The sequence below is a fragment of the Miniopterus schreibersii genome (assembly GCF_964146895.1).
Source record: "Miniopterus schreibersii genome assembly, chromosome: 12".
Taxonomy (NCBI): domain Eukaryota; kingdom Metazoa; phylum Chordata; class Mammalia; order Chiroptera; family Miniopteridae; genus Miniopterus; species Miniopterus schreibersii.
In genome coordinates, this window is record NC_138112.1 from 55,811,152 (window position 1) to 55,827,112 (window position 15,961).

Genomic DNA, 15,961 nt, shown 5'->3' on the forward strand with positions numbered 1-15,961 from the left:
GAGAGCGAAAGATCAATTCATTGTTCCACCCACTCACGCACCCATCGGTTGATTCTTGTATGTGCCCTGACAGAGGGTGAACCCGGAATCTTGTTCTAACTGAGCCATCTGGCCAGGGTGGTACTTTGCCTCTTATAAATGGATCCCTCACGTTCGCAGTTCGTACCAAAAAAGATCAGGGGGGACATGTCGTTAGTTAAGTGTACACACAGTAAATATGACTCGTTCTTGTATTGTTGACATTTATTCTAAACGGTATTGGCTGAAAAACATAAAACAAGTAGCTATTTTAAATAAATTTTGAATGAAAGCAAGAGGCAAGATGTTTTTCAGATCCTTTTATTTTTTTAAAGGATTGTTTTAAAATTTTAAACTACAAAACAGATTCCATACATTCTGCCATAAATAAAAACAAACAATAAGGCAGGACTCTACATAAGCAAACTGAGGACAACTGTTTTCAGAAAAATGTGATAAAATGCTTTACAATCATAAGCCATCCAGTTTTTAAAATAAAACTATTGAAAACTCACAAGTCTTCAAGCGGCACATACAAGACACCCTTGAAGAGGGAACAAAATGTGGTTCTGCCATTTTGTACTGTTCTCACATTTTTGAAAACCTAATTTTGTTCAGAGCATAAGTCTGTTCCATATTCTAAAATTCACACAGGTTGGTTGGTTTTCTTTCCCAAGAACCATATGATAGAGGCACCAATGACAATACAACTTTGTTTCCAAGAACCTTGTAACAAAGCATTGTCTCTTTTAAACATATGACTTAAGAGGCAAAAAGGGAATCCTGGATAAGAGTTTTCTTTCAGAGGCAGATTTTGAGCCTGTTTCACCGAATTCGCTTCTGCTGCCGCGCTCTATAAATGTCATGAACAGGAGGGACGACAGCTCCCTTTTCCTCATCTTCATCTGAGTCCTCGTTGGGCCTTTTGACGGCCTTGGTGAGCACTGCATTACTTTCCACAGGGCCGTTGCCCTCCACAGCCAGCTCTGGGGCTCCGCCAGTAATGATCCTCACGGCTTCCTCAACAGCTATTGAAACAAAACAAGAAGGACTTTTGGAAGATGTTGAAAATTGCACTGCTATGATAATGTATGTATGTACTACTTTGCATACTTTAATTTCATAGCCTACCCTGAGCAAAGCATGGGACAGTACTACTGACACTAAATAATTAAAGGAAAAGACAAAAATTGCTGTTAAGCTTAATAAAATTGTTTTCATAAGCCAAGTCTAATAGTGGATGTGCACATGAATAGAAAAGATAAGCTTTTATGGCATTTTAGTGAAATTAGAATACGAAGGAGTCTCTGTGCCAAGGAAGGTTTGGATCACTCCTAGGTTCCTTTGTACTTCTACAGGATGGCTAGCTGGTTTTGGAAACTTCAGTGGCAAAGCATAACAATCCTCTCCTGCACAGGAGACAACAATGAATTCCACTCTACGAAGAGGAGCTTTCATCACTTACTATTGGGTATCTTGCATCTTCTGAAAATTTCCATCAGTTCATCCACTTGTACAAAAGGACCCTATTTTGATACAAATAAATTTTATTTATTTTAAAATTTTTTATTTTTTCCCCCAATTACAGTTGACATGCAATGTTATATTAGTTTTAGGTGTAGAGCATAGTGGTTAGACATTTACATAACTTATGATGTGATCCCCTGGTAAGTCTAGTAGCCACTGGGCACCATACATAGTTAAAATATATACTTTTTTATGGGGCACATCTGTAATACTGTCAACAATAAAAAATACATATTAAAAATATACATATATTTTTAATTTTTTTAAAAAAATTTATTGATTGATTTTAGAAGAGGGAGGGAGAAAGCGAAACATCGATTTGTTGTTCCACTTATTTATGCATCCATTGGTTGCTTCTTGTATGTGCCCTAATGGGGGATTGGACCTGCCAACCTTGGCACATCAGGATGATGCTCTAACCAACTGAGCCACCTGGCCAGGGCCATAGTTAAAATATTATTGACTATATTCCCTATGCTGTCCACATCTGCGTGACTATTTTGTAACTGCCAATTTGTACTTCTTAATCCCTTCACCTTTTTCACCCACTCTCCCAACCTCCCTCCCATGTGGCAACCATCAGTTTGTTCTCTGTATCTATGAGTTAGTTTGATTTGTTCTTTTACTTTGTTTTTTAGATTCAACATATAATTGAAATCACATCTTGTCTTTCTCAGTCTGACTTATTTCACTTAGCATGATACCCTCCAGGTTCATCCACGTTGTCACAAATGGTAAGATTTCGTTTTCTGAAGCTGAGTGATACTCCCCTGTATATGTGTACAACATCTTTATCCAGTTGTCTACAAATGGACACTTCGGTTACTTCCTTATCTTAGCTATTGTAAATAATGCTGCAGTGCACACAGGGATGCAGATATCTTTTCGAATTAGTGTTCTGGATTTCTTCAGATAAATCTCCAGAAGTGGGATTGCCAGATCATAAGGCAGTTCTATTTTTAATTTTTTGAGGAACCTCCATAGTTTTCCACCATGGCTATACCAAGCTGCAGTCCCACCAACAGTGCACAAGGGCTCCCTTTTCTCCACACCGTCCCCAACATTGTTTGTTGATTTATTGACGATAGTCATTCAGACAGGTGATATCTCACTGTGCTTTTGATTTGCATTTCTCTGGCGATTAGTGACGGTGACACAAATTTTAATCCCCAATAATCTGACAAGTTCAAAAGCACTCACTACTTTATGTTCCCCATGATATAAGAGAAAAAGCACACAGTTACTATAACTCACATAACAAGAATCTATCATGAAAATTGTGAACTAACCTGGAAACAGATAGGAGGGGGGAGAAGTTTCATTAAAACAACAGCTGCGGGTGGTACTGGGAATACTCCACCAGGGACAGGGTGTAAACCTGGAGCTAGAAAAGCAGGAATCACATGGGATGGAAAGATTCTGTACATTAAGAGCTAAAATAAGCAATCTGTACATAAAGATGTTCTATGTCTATGTTGCTTTGTTCTGGACATTTTAAGTTGCGTTTAGTGCTTTACATGTTTGAACAAACTCGAGGTGAAACAGTGAGAGCTGTCTCGACTCCATGGCCACTGGGAGGCAGAAGAGTTAACAAGGGACTTGCATAAAGGGCCTGAACTAAAGTCCATTTTTGTCAAAGACCATTTCTAAGCCCAAGTCATTTATTCAGCAATCCACTTTAAAGTCAGTTATTCAACAACACATTTAATCATAAGGGCATGGTTCAACAGGATCCAGAGAGACTACTGCCCATTAGTAAGTATAAATTATGCCAAGTAACATCGCTGAAGTAAGTTTCCAGATAATCTGTATGTAGCAGCATTTCTGAAAACTGTCTAGCATCACTGCCAAAATGGGTTACTGGAGTCTGGGTCATTGAGTTTGTTTTTTTTTAAAGACATTTTTAACATACTTCAAAGATTACAGTCGAGTCACCTGTCATAGTGACCCTAGTCTAATAATGAACCTACAATGGAAAGGTCACATTATTTGCCCCCCACACCTCTGGATTTAAATCAGTACTGGATCTAAAGTTATGGCTTACGTGCTAAATGTCGTGGCTGAAATGGAATCATCTGCTGAGTATCTGGTTTAGGGTATTCTGGTTTTCTATCCACTTCATCTTTCAGAACAGGCACTATAGAAGGAGCTACAACTGGGTCTGGAATTATAGCTGCTAGCTTAGCACGGGAGACATCCTGAAAATGCAGAACAGAAGAATCCTAAACCTGAAAAAGGGACTTATAGAGATAAGTGCAATTCTACAATCTTGAAGATACACTGAATAAATAGGTAAAAACCACAGAGAGGGAGAATGGAGAGGAATAAGCATGGCGATGAGGGTAAAGACTGTTAAATATGCAACAAGGAAAGTTCAAAGGCTCTAAAGATTTGGTTTTATAACTTTACCCAACCCTAGTTTATTTAGGACATTTGTCATATAGACACAAGTTTTTGTGGGTAAATACATAAGACTGGGCACCAAGTACAGTGGGGTAATTGGGAAGGAAATATGCGATTTTAGGTACTTTTCTGACACCTCTCTTTCACTGGAATTGAACACCATCTATCAGTTTAGGTGAAGCTAGGTTAAGTGAGGTCCTGCTTCATGGAAGCTGAAATAAAGTTTACCATTGGTTACACTAGGAAGATTTTGCTAAGGAAATGAAAAAGTATTCCCAATATACAATTACTGGAAGAAGGAACACTGAGCAGCCACTAGTTGTCAGACAATTTTAGCCACTTATTCCTTCTTTGATGAGGCAAATATTAACATCTCCATTTCAGTGAAGGGGCTAAAGCTCAAAGAGGCCCTGGTATTTCCAAGGTCATGCAGCCAAGAAGTAGAGAGAGGACTGGGAGCACAGGCCTCTGCCCTCAAACCCAGTCTTCATTCTAGTCCACTGGCAGTGCCCCACAGGGCTGAGAAAACTCCAGTGGGAGCCACAGGGCCACCTATTAGCAGAGACCCCACCCCAGAGAAGTTCCTTTGCTACAGGCAACCTGCGTCAATCGCCCTGTCTGGAACCAAGAGTCCTTTTTGCCACCATCGAGGGATATAAAAGCATTTCACTTTCTCAGAATTTACTCACATGCTGTTGGTGGCAAGTCTAAATGAGGAGGCCCACTGGGAATTACTTTTTTCTCATGTTCCCTCTCACACACACTACACATTAATCCTTCCAGAGGAAAGGAGTAGAAAGAGAAATAGGAGATGGAAAATTCATATTCAAGACATGTTTTACTTGGAAATAGTTAGCTCTCTATTTCCATTAACTTCCTTAATTTCCATTTTCATCTTGGCAAAGTTGAGACAGCCTTTTCTAATAAATCCACACAGTCTAAATGTCTTTGGCTTTTCATTGAGAAATAGTTAAACTAGAAGCAGAACCTGCTCAGCCCTGAGCAATAACCCCTTAGTTTAGTATAGGAACCTGGGACTGGCAAGAACGGAGCTTCCAGTAATAAAAAGGTCTGAAGTTTCATTATGGATAGTTTTTCTCAAATACTTCAATCTGGTTTGGGCAGCAGACCAGTGATACCCAGACCAAAAGAGGGCAGTGAGGAAATGGAGAGTGATGGTCAGGAATACAATAATGCTGGTTGGATTAAAGGGACCAATCTAGGGCTCTTCCCTTCTAATTTCCATCTTAGTCTTTGTTATGATGACACAGAAAAATCAAATAATAACAAAACAATGGTTTTCTCAGCAAGGGCCATTTCTGTGTAAACATTAATTTTTCCTCCTGGTCTGAACAGGTTCAGGTAGCCAGATTTGTTTTCTTATAACTGCACAGAGGAGTTCCATTCCTAGATAAGCTAATTTCCTCAAGGACCCCACTGAAGGAGCTCTGCTTTAAAGATAGCGAGCCCTCAGGGAAGTTTACTGGTTTAACAAACTGTAATATTTCTTCATTATACCTACAAATATGTAACAGGAGCTACATTTGGTTTAAGATCTGTCAAAATATGTTCATCAGTTTTAATAACTATTTTTAAAATGTAATACCTAAGATAACATTCAGATTTTCTTTGTTTTTCTTCCTTCCCAATACCTCCATCTATGTGCCCACCAGACAAATTCAGGGAAAGAATGAAAGCATTTGTTAAATCTCACTTTAATTCTCATTCAGTAATTTTTTTATTCTCGCCTGAGGATATGTTTATCAATTTTAGAGAGAAAGGAAGGGGGGGGGGGAGAGAGAGAGACGAGAGACTAGAGACGAACTAATGTGAGAGAGAAACATCTGTCAGTTGCCTCCTGAACGGGCCCTGACCAGGGATCGAACCTGCCACGTTTCGGTGTGAGAGGCAATGCTCAACCAACTGAGCCACCCAACCAGGGCAGTACATTCGATACTCAGTGTTTCATAAACTCAAGGAAATTCCCTGAACTTTTTTCTTGTTTTATTCTGCAAATCAATTCCAATTTCTACTTCAGAATTTAGACTGAAGTTCGCCCAGAAGTAGGGACACCACACATATCTGGACCCTAAGTACATACCTTATAACCAAGTGCTTTCAGTTCACTTGCAGAGCAAGGATACAAATCCATGAACTTGTATCTATCTACCAGTAGAGCTGTTTCTTTGCCTTCATACTCTTCCTTGAATGCTGTAAACCGTCTTTTCTCCACTTTGAGTATACTAGCTAGATCACCAATATTACTTTCAAAAGCTAGAAATCGGGCCCAGATTTCTCTGTAAGAAAATAAATATCATCAATACTTAATTATTCTGGGTTTGGGACTAGGAGTCCATTTACCAAAAAAGCCTTAAGTTCCCTCTCCCTTTAAAAATTATGTCTCTATTTTATTATAAAGATTTCCAAACTACAGAAAAGTAGAATAGTGCAACAAATATATCATTACCTAGATTTAATCATTGTTAATATTTTGCCATATTTGCTTTATCTTCTTTTTGTTTAAGTATTTGAAAGTAAACTATAGACAGCCTAATATTTCACCCTAAATACTTCGGTATTTAAGCCTTTTTGTGAGTTTTTGTTTATTTAGCATACCCTCCTATCCTTTGTGGTCAATAAGAGAGATATTTACCCCAGAAAAGGTAAACTCTAGGCGGAAGAGCTAAAAAAGGAATCTGGATAGATTTCCAGTTTCTCCTGAATACTGTGGCTTCACCATTTTGTTGAGTGGCATGAATTACAATGTAGAATACATTCTTCATTCAATTTTATGAATCAGAATATAAAAGCTCTCTATTTTTTCCCATTAACATGGATCACTGGGGATCAATTTATGCCTCACTACTATTCTAACAGCCAAAATTAATTCTCTGAGTCTCTACTAAGTGTCATTAAGCACCAATGTACCGAGTGCCTATTATATACCAGGTATAAAACTATCACAAAAATCCTATACTGGTAGATATTGTTATTCAATGAAAAATAAGGATTGGTAAGGTTGTGAGATCTCCCCAAAACATAGTTAGCTAAGCTGGAATTTGAACCCAAGAATCCAAAACCTTACTATTTCCACTGTATCACTATTTCATGTTGTTCCTCTGTTTAGTAAAACTGACAGAGGCAAAACCATAAATCAGGGATATAATATAATGTGTCAAACAAACTTTCAATCTGTAAGAATCTTTGCTTTCAAATAAGAGAGGTAAAAATTTCAGAATACTTCTTTAATTTGTTCATATCAATTTCTAGGGATATAGTAAATTAGAAAGATATATTAAAATAGTAAATTGCTATGCAAAAACAAAAATTTTCTTGAAAAAAACAACTAAACTAAAATTTTTTTTTAAATTATCATAAATGGGTATGAAAATACTGCAGGCAGGCATTTGTAAGTTAAGCTTCCAGAGAGAAAGGAAATTTCTCCTGAAACTTATACTCAACAAGCAAACATTCATTTCATAGATCACAATTCGAGTATTCAAGCCACATTAGAACTGACCAACAAGTTTTTACAATGGCTTACCCTGACTTTTCAGGAGGAAGGCTTCCAGATGTTAAAACTCGTTCAAACAAAACTCGGGTATTATTGTCCTCTAGGATAAAAGAGTTTTTAAATATTAAAAAACTTCAGTTTGACATTCAATGGTGTATTTTCACATGCATTATCTCATTTAATATTCATGAAAATCCTATGCAGAAAGGTAACTATTATCACAACCAATTTTTATAGATGAGGAAACTTGAGGTTCACAAAAATTAAGTGAGCAGATCTGACTCACTGTTATTGGGTATTAGAGCTATAATGTGAAGCCAGGTCTTTTTACCTGTAGTTCAGCCCTCCTCTGTATACTGCAGTTGTAATGTAAAACTATTTATCACAGTGATATCTGAGCCAGGCATTCCATTTGCCTTTTAAAAGTAATGAAAATTGCGTATCTGCTGATATTAGAAATGTCAGACTATTGATAGTTTTTAAATACACTGAATGGGAAGGATGGCAGCTCAAATTCAGACACAGTTGAGTGTCTTACTTTATAGCACCAGGACTACTCTGTATTTAAGTTTAAATTCCTGTATAGGTACAATAATATCTAGACTGGTGGATAAATATGCAAATGGAAAATGAATTAAGAATAATATCTAGACTGGTGGATAAATATGCAAATGGAAAATGAATTGAGCCCAACTGGCGTGGCTCAGCGGTTGAGCATCGACCTACGATCCAGGAGACTGCAGTTCGATTCCCAGTCAGGGCACATGCCTGGGTTGTGGGCTCGATCCCCAGTGGGGAGCCTGCAGGAGGTAACCAATCAATGACTCATCATTGATATTTATGTCTCTCTTCTCCCTCTCCCTTCCTCTCTCTGAAATCAATAAAGACATATTAAAATAAAAAATTTAAAAATAATAAAAAAGGAATGGTAACCAGAGGTGGATTAAAACTTAAGGGTCTTGGGAGGTCCTCTGTAGCTTGAACTGGGAAAATACTTTTTGCTAAGCTCTAAGGGATCTATTAAAACTTAAGAATCAAATTCAATTATTACTAACAATAACTAAATTGTATATTTAAAATGGGTGCATTTATGGTGTATAAATTATACCTCAATAAAACTATTTTAAAAAAATCCAGCAGAGTAGTTGGTTTTTATTGTCTTAGGGTAGTTATTCAGTTTTACTATATGTCCACATGCAAAATAAAACCAAGAGATTGAAAATGTATTGAACATGTATTAAAAATGTATTGAATACCAGAGCCAGTTTGGGGCTGCCCATGTCCCTCCCTGGTCCCTGGGGGCGGCTGCAGTAGCAGTACCAGTGACTGATGCCCGGCAGAGCAGCACAAGCTCTATTGTACTTTAAAAAGTGGTAAGTAGCCTGGCTGGTGTGGCTCAGAGCACCCTGCTGGTTAGAGTACCAGAGGGTTGAGGGTTCAATTCCCAGTCAAGGGCACATACCTGGGTTGCAGGTTCGATCCCCAGCCTGGTTGGGGCATGTGCGGGAGGCAACCAATTAATGTATCTCTTTCACATTGATGTTCTCTCTCTCTCTCTCTCTCTCTCTCTCTCTCTCTCTCTCTCTCGTCTCTCTCCCTCTCCCTTTTACTCTCTGAAAAATCAATGGAAAAAAATACATATATATCTCTTCGGGTGCAGATTAACAACAACAAAAAGTAGTAAGTAAATCTTGTATTTTATTCCTTTTGCTCTGTTCCACGCTTTGCTCTAGGCACAGTTGTTACCATTCCACGTAACTTTCCACTGCTTGTTACAGTGTTCTCTGCCTGAAAGAACGCATTTTCCTATACCTTTACCTGGCTGGCTACTGCTCACCCTTCAAGACCAATCTCATGTTCTCTTCCCTATGACACCTTCTAGATAGCACTGCCCAACAGAAATATGATGCAAGCCCAAAATGCAATTTAAATTTTCTGCTAGCCACATTTAAAAGAGTAAATCCAGGTGAAATTAGCTTTAACGTATTTTACTTAACCCAATATAAATTGTCATTTCAACATGCAATCAATATGAAAAATTAAGATATTTTACATTTTTTTCATACTAACTCTGAAATCTAATAACTTTTTTTGCACCACATTTCATTTGGGCCTAGTCACATTTCAAGTGCTCAATACTTAGTAGTCTAATGGCCACTATAACTGCACAGCACAATTCTAGAACTTAAAATATACTCTCCTCTCTGTGCTTCCAAAGTATACCATTCAGAGCTCTATTACAGAATTTAGCACATCTTTTTCATAATTGTTGCCATATCATAAGTAATAACATTTATATATAGTATGCTTAACACATTCCATATATTCAAACACATGCAAAACCTCATATAATCCTCTCAACTATCTTATGAAAGTACTCTTTACTATGACCGTTCTGAAAGTGAGAAACCTGAAACAAGTTTATACGCCTAACCCCAGAACACATGCTGCAGTTATGTTTACACATCTGATTTCCCCATGAGAATGCTCTTGAGGGAAGGAAGGAGTCCTATCCACCCTCCTGTTCCCAGGCCCTAGTAACCAGGAGGTAATGAATAAATGACAGAGAAATGGGTAGATGGATGAATGAACAACGGACTAGCTAAGACACTGATTGTGGAAGACAAAAATGCTGACACCAGGTATCATCCTCAATTTTAGAGTAGCAAATATTATACATAGTAGTAACTACTTAAAAAAAATCAAGCAAAATAATTTAAAATTGGTGAGGAACAATTTCATACAAGAAAAAAATTTAATTAAATGCTCCACTGTCTCACTTTTTGGAGTTAAGTCCTTTTCCGAGTGCAGAATCACTAAGCTGAAATACAAAATCATATTTAAGTTGTATTCTTTTCTACTATTTAGGTAGACAGAATGCTATATATTTTCTGAAACTATCATTAAAACCATTGATATATAACTGTGATACCTAATTCTATAATCATTTACATGGCATATAATTGTATTTCTTTCTTAAATCAATTTTTATGAGATAATTTTTAGTAAAACAATGACCATTATTATTATTACAACAGGACAGGGAAATAAAAGTAAAGATGCTAAATAAACATAAAGTATGGTTCTGAAATCAGTTCCCCAGTAGCCTCAAAGCATTTTTACTTTACTAGTTGGGCACCTTTGAGTTTTGGTGGCTAGAGTTTTTGTCTGTCCTGTCCTGTCACCTCTCACACTTTCCCCCAAGCTGGACACAAGAGATGATTTGCAGAGAGTCATCAGAGATGAGCATCAACAACTAATTCTGTGTCTCCAACTCTAAATCTGCAGCTTTATCCTACTACTGATGGGACTTTACTGATAATGTATTAAAGACCATTCTGCAGTCAAAAGGCATCCACCATTTCTCAATAAATATAAATTCTTGGTTGAAAGGCCCCAAATATTTCTTGAGTGCCTAAGAAGTGCCTGATTCTGGTGTGATGACATAATTATAATACACTTGAGAAGGAAAAAATCCTGCAACATAATTTCAGAGAATGACACTGATGGCTTAATATTAAGTAATCATTATATAGATCTACTTACCATTGAGGTGAGAAAGATAATCAATATAGGCGAGAACATATTCTGGAATGTCTCCATATTTCTTTAGCCCCAGCTCAAAAATCTTAAAGGCAACAGATTTATCCTAAAAGTAAAAAGAGGAAAGTTCTGATTTCCATGAAATGTCAGACAAAATACTCCAAAGGATATTAAAACTACAATACCTAAATGTGACAAGGTACATTAAGAATTAAAATGGAAATTAAAATCATATTAAGTAAAAACTGCTCAGCTAAAAACCACTCAAGGGGGTTTAGATTCAGAAATATGGAGTTTAATAAGACAGAAATTTGTAGGCAGTGGGGGTTTGAATTGATGCTTCATGTAATTGTACACAGATGCACCTAGAATTCCTTTATTACCTGAGCAATTAAAGCTTAATGACAGAAACTATGACTACCTTTCTTTTAATTAATGCATCTCAGATGAAGGAAATTATTTTATCATATTTTATTTCAGTATTTACCTTACTACAGTAATACTCCATCAGTGCTGCAGTAACATAGACATGATGGCGGGTTCTGGTATCTTCTCTTGCTTTTTTAAATATCATTCTTCCAGATTTGATACCCTCTGCTCTTCTTGCAAATTTCATATATTGAATATATACCTATGCAAAATCAAGTGTTTGTTTTTATAAATAAGGCAGAATACGATCCATGTAGTATTCAAAACTGGCTTATGTTATTTTAATATTAATATGTTTTCTGTATAAGAAATCTTGAATACTCAAGAAATCAGAAAGTAAGATTATAGATATTGCACAATTTAAATCCATAAGCAAATTTGTTCTGGTATTAAAGATGCATGCAAATTATTTTTTTATTTTTTATTTTTCTAAAATATATCTTTATTGATTTCAGAGAGAGGACAGGAGAGGGAGAGAGAGAGAGAGATAGAAACATCAATGATGAGAAAGTCATTGATCAAGCCTGCAACTGGGCGTGTGCCCTGACCAGGAATCGAACCCCGATCGCCTGGATCCTAGGTAGATGCTCAACCGCTGAGCCATGCCTGGCCGGGCTGCAAATTATTTTTTAAAAATTGAGATATATTCACATACCACAAAGTTGACCCTTTAAGTGTATAATTAATCCAATAGTTTTTTTACACAGTTGTGCACTCATCAACACTATGTAATTCCAGACCATGCAAATTAAATTTTAAGGAGGGAATAAAAGTGAAACTACTAGTAAACTCAAGTTTTGATCTAATACAAGCATACTTAACAATATATGTTTAACCACTTTTGGGGGAGGGGGGTAGGCAGTGTTATAACTTAAGGCAACAATTAGCAGTTTTCATCCACATTAACTGTTTGTAGATTTTTTTTTTTATATATCTTTATTGATTTTAGAGAGAGGAAAGGAGAGGGAGAGATAGAGATAGAAACATCAATGATGAGAGAGTCACTGATCGGCTGCCTCCTGCACGCCCTCCACTGGGGATCAAGCCTGCATCCCGGGCATGTGCCCCAACTGGGAATTGGACCCCGATCGCCTGGATCCTAGGTCAACGCTCAACCGCTGAGCCACACCTGGCTGGGCTGTTTGTAGATTTTTTAAAGTACACAGGTGACCAATGTATAGAACTTGTTTGGTGAATCTTCATCCTCATTTCATTTTCTGGACAACTGCACCCGGAATACAGTATGGGGGCGTTCCTTATTACTTAGGCCCAGACAGCTTCCTTCAGCCTGGTGTCAATGTGCACATCTGGAATTCCCATCTCCTTCATGGCAAATTTCCAGATCCCTCTGAGTGCCTGAGGGGCCGCTTCTTAAAACCCACGCCATAGATGCGCTTGTGAATGTTGATGGTGTGTTCTCTGGTCACTACCCTGCTGATGGCAGAGTGGCCCTTCTTCTTCTTGCCACCTTTCTTTGAGGGAGTCATTATGCCGGGCCCAAGCTGGAAAGCCTTCACATTTTCTTAATTTATTGCTATAAAAGTCCACTACTGCCCAGCTGGCATGGCTCAGTGGCTGAGCATCTACCTATGATCCAGGAGATCGAGGTTCTATTCCCAGTCAGGGCAAATGCCTGGGTTTCGGGCTTGATACCCAGCAGGGGGCGTGCAGGAGGCAGCTGATCAATGACTCTCTTATCATTGATGTTTCTCTCTCTCTCTCCCTCTCCCTTCCTCTGAAATCAATAAGAATATATATTTTTTAAAAAGCCCATTACTATTTTCCAAAGACCAATAATGTAACTTTATTGATAAACTATATTTTATACTCAGCACCTGCAGAGTGCCCAACACATGATGAATATGCGATGTTTGTTCAATGAACAAATGTCTATGGATGATGAGTAGGGTCCTGATTTGCCCAGTTTCGATGACGTGAAACTATTACCCCGTTTTGACAAATGGGTAGATAAAGGAATGAATTGTGAGTTCCTTGAGGAAAGAAAACTTATCTAATTTGTCATTATACTACTGGAATGTAGTACATAGCAGTTTGCTAAATGAATTTAAAAATGATTATTAAATGCCAGCAAATAAAGCAGTATAGCTGTAGCTGACTTGAGGCAGGGGGTCTAGAGCCCCACACATTGGCCTGTCCCCTTCCCCTCCCACTGAAAGAGCTCCACTGTCCTTTTACAGAAGCTCAGGGCTTTGAAAACCATTATTACAGAGCAGTATTCAGGACAAAGTGAGTTTCTGTCCAGTCTCTTCTCAGGATGCTGGTTTCTCTTGCCTCCATTTATTTAAAAAGAAATATTTATTATGCTACAATTATGTGGCATAAATGGCTTTAAAGCATGATGATAATGAAGGTGTTAGAGAAAACCCCACTGTAGCTGTTTCATATTGCTGCATTAAAAAAAAGAAAACTGAGCAGAGAACAGATTAGTAATTGCCAGGGGTTGAGAAAAAGGAAGGGCTGACTACAATGGTGTCATGTGAGGGAATTTTGGGGAGTGACTGAAATGTTTTATATCTTAATTGTGATGGTAGTCCCATGACTCAATGTTATAGGTCAAGATTCATAGAACTAAGTAAAAACAGTGAATTTTACTGTAGGTATATAAATTTTGTTTGTTAAAGCAGACTGCACAGGTGGGAAAGAGATTTGTAGTGTTACTCACCAAGGTGGGGTCAATATCCTCAATTGCCAAAAGTCTGTTATATATACTGTGAACTTTCTCATACTTCATGCGACTCTAAGGTGGTAGAGAAGAAGTGGATATAAATATATACTCTAAACAAGCAGGATTTGAGCTCTGAGGAATCCAGAGGCTGCACCCCACAATGGCACCTGCTTTGAGCATAAATATATAATGAGCTGAGGACTAATAAATGTTTATTTTGCATTATCTTTGTCTACCAAAAGCAATATTCTAGGCAAAGAGGCAGCCACAAAAAAAATTCAGTCCTGCAGTATAAATCCAATTATAAGTGTTCTAAATAATTTTTACTCACCTCTTCATAATCTGCATATGCAAAATACAGAAGCATATTCTTCTTTAATAAAGTGCTTATGGCTCTTTCATATATATTAGCAGCTTCATCACTAAATAATTTGGCATTATTCATATCCTAAGATAAAAAAATAAAAGTTCACTCTTAAAAATTTTAGTACAGCAGAAAGAGAATAAAATACACACTCATGTATACACAAATGGACACATATGCATTTCTGGGTTTTAAAAATATTCCACAGACTTATTCCATTATTTTAACAGAAGAATCATAAAGTACTCTAAATGATTTATCAGTGTAATACATTAAAAAAGAGGCACTAGCCCAGCCAGCATGGCTCAGTGGCTGAGTGTCAACCTATAAACCAGGAGGTCACAGTTCGATTCCTAGTCAAGGCACATGCCCAGGTTGTGGGCTCGATCCCCAGTAGGGGGTGTGCAGGAGGCAGCCAATCAATGACTCTCTCATCATTGATGTTTCTATCACTCCCTCTCCATTCTTCTCTCTGAAATCAATGAAAATATGTTTAAAAAAACACACACACACACACACAAAAACCAGCCACTATATTTTAATTCTGAGTAAGGAATTCTAATCATATGAGTGTCACTAAGATTCATATTGGCATAAGGTTTCAACAATTATTCTTTATTACCAAAATTTATTGTTATATTTTTAGCAAATTACTGCTATGCCAAAACCATGAAAAGACCAAAAGGGACCGAAAGGAATACTCACCCCTTTCTCTGCTAACAGTTTACTTGACTGCTCAAGATACTGTGCAGCTTCATACCAAATATCAGGGTGATGGCCCAACACAAGCAGGCACTGTTCATAAGCAAACATAACTAAGGAAAGACAGTCACAACATTCAATTAAAATGTTATTTATAAAACTATCGATACAAGCATCACAATTAAATTATTAGGCTAAGACAGGGCACTCAATAATGAATGATAATTAGAAATACAAAGCTTTAGTGATTTCTGGCACCATCATCCTCCCAAGCGCCATCCATCCACCCATCATTTATTAAGTTAATGCTTATTGAGCACCAACTGTATGCTAGGAATGTAAAAGACACCATGAATACACCAGTGAATAAGACTTCCTATACTCAAGAAGTCTGCAGTATATTGAAAAAATCAACATTAAGAGAGCAATTATAAAAAGCAGGAAGTATTGTGATGAGGAAAGTACAGGGTACTCTTGAAACTTACAGCAGCAGGACTTAACATAGTTTAGGGACTCAAGAAAGGCTTCACTAAGGAACTGACATCTAAAGCGAAACCTGAAGAAGGGATAGAAGCTGGTCAGACGAGACAGTAAGTGGAGTGCAAGAATGTCAGGAGTAGATACAAAAATGGTGTAGGCAACAAAACAAAACAAAAACTGGTATTTGCAAAGGCCTATAGGTGAGAGAGCAAGGCAAGATTGATGAATTTTTGAAATTTCCAAATTCTAGTCTGGCAGTAGCAGAGTAGTCTGTGTCTGATTAACTCTCCTGAAA

The 15,961-nt window shown here is 37.4% G+C and overlaps 1 protein-coding gene across 1 annotated transcript in view; it reads right to left on the reverse strand.

Annotated features, from left to right (window-relative positions):
* Positions 1–323: 323 nt before the first annotated feature.
* The window catches only part of CSTF3 (cleavage stimulation factor subunit 3), a 69,924-nt gene continuing 54,286 nt past the window's right edge, over positions 324–15,961 (reverse strand). Inside the window, exons 11-21 of the mRNA XM_081155493.1 lie at positions 15,190–15,299; positions 14,452–14,568; positions 14,118–14,192; positions 11,493–11,636; positions 11,009–11,111; positions 7,493–7,562; positions 6,050–6,245; positions 3,590–3,743; positions 2,835–2,929; positions 1,484–1,544; positions 324–1,046 (exon numbers count right to left, since the gene is read on the reverse strand). Coding sequence (XP_081011619.1) covers positions 844–1,046; positions 1,484–1,544; positions 2,835–2,929; positions 3,590–3,743; positions 6,050–6,245; positions 7,493–7,562; positions 11,009–11,111; positions 11,493–11,636; positions 14,118–14,192; positions 14,452–14,568; positions 15,190–15,299 — 1,328 coding nt within the window. The 3' untranslated portion in view covers positions 324–843. The remainder of the gene's footprint in view (positions 1,047–1,483; positions 1,545–2,834; positions 2,930–3,589; positions 3,744–6,049; positions 6,246–7,492; positions 7,563–11,008; positions 11,112–11,492; positions 11,637–14,117; positions 14,193–14,451; positions 14,569–15,189; positions 15,300–15,961) is intronic.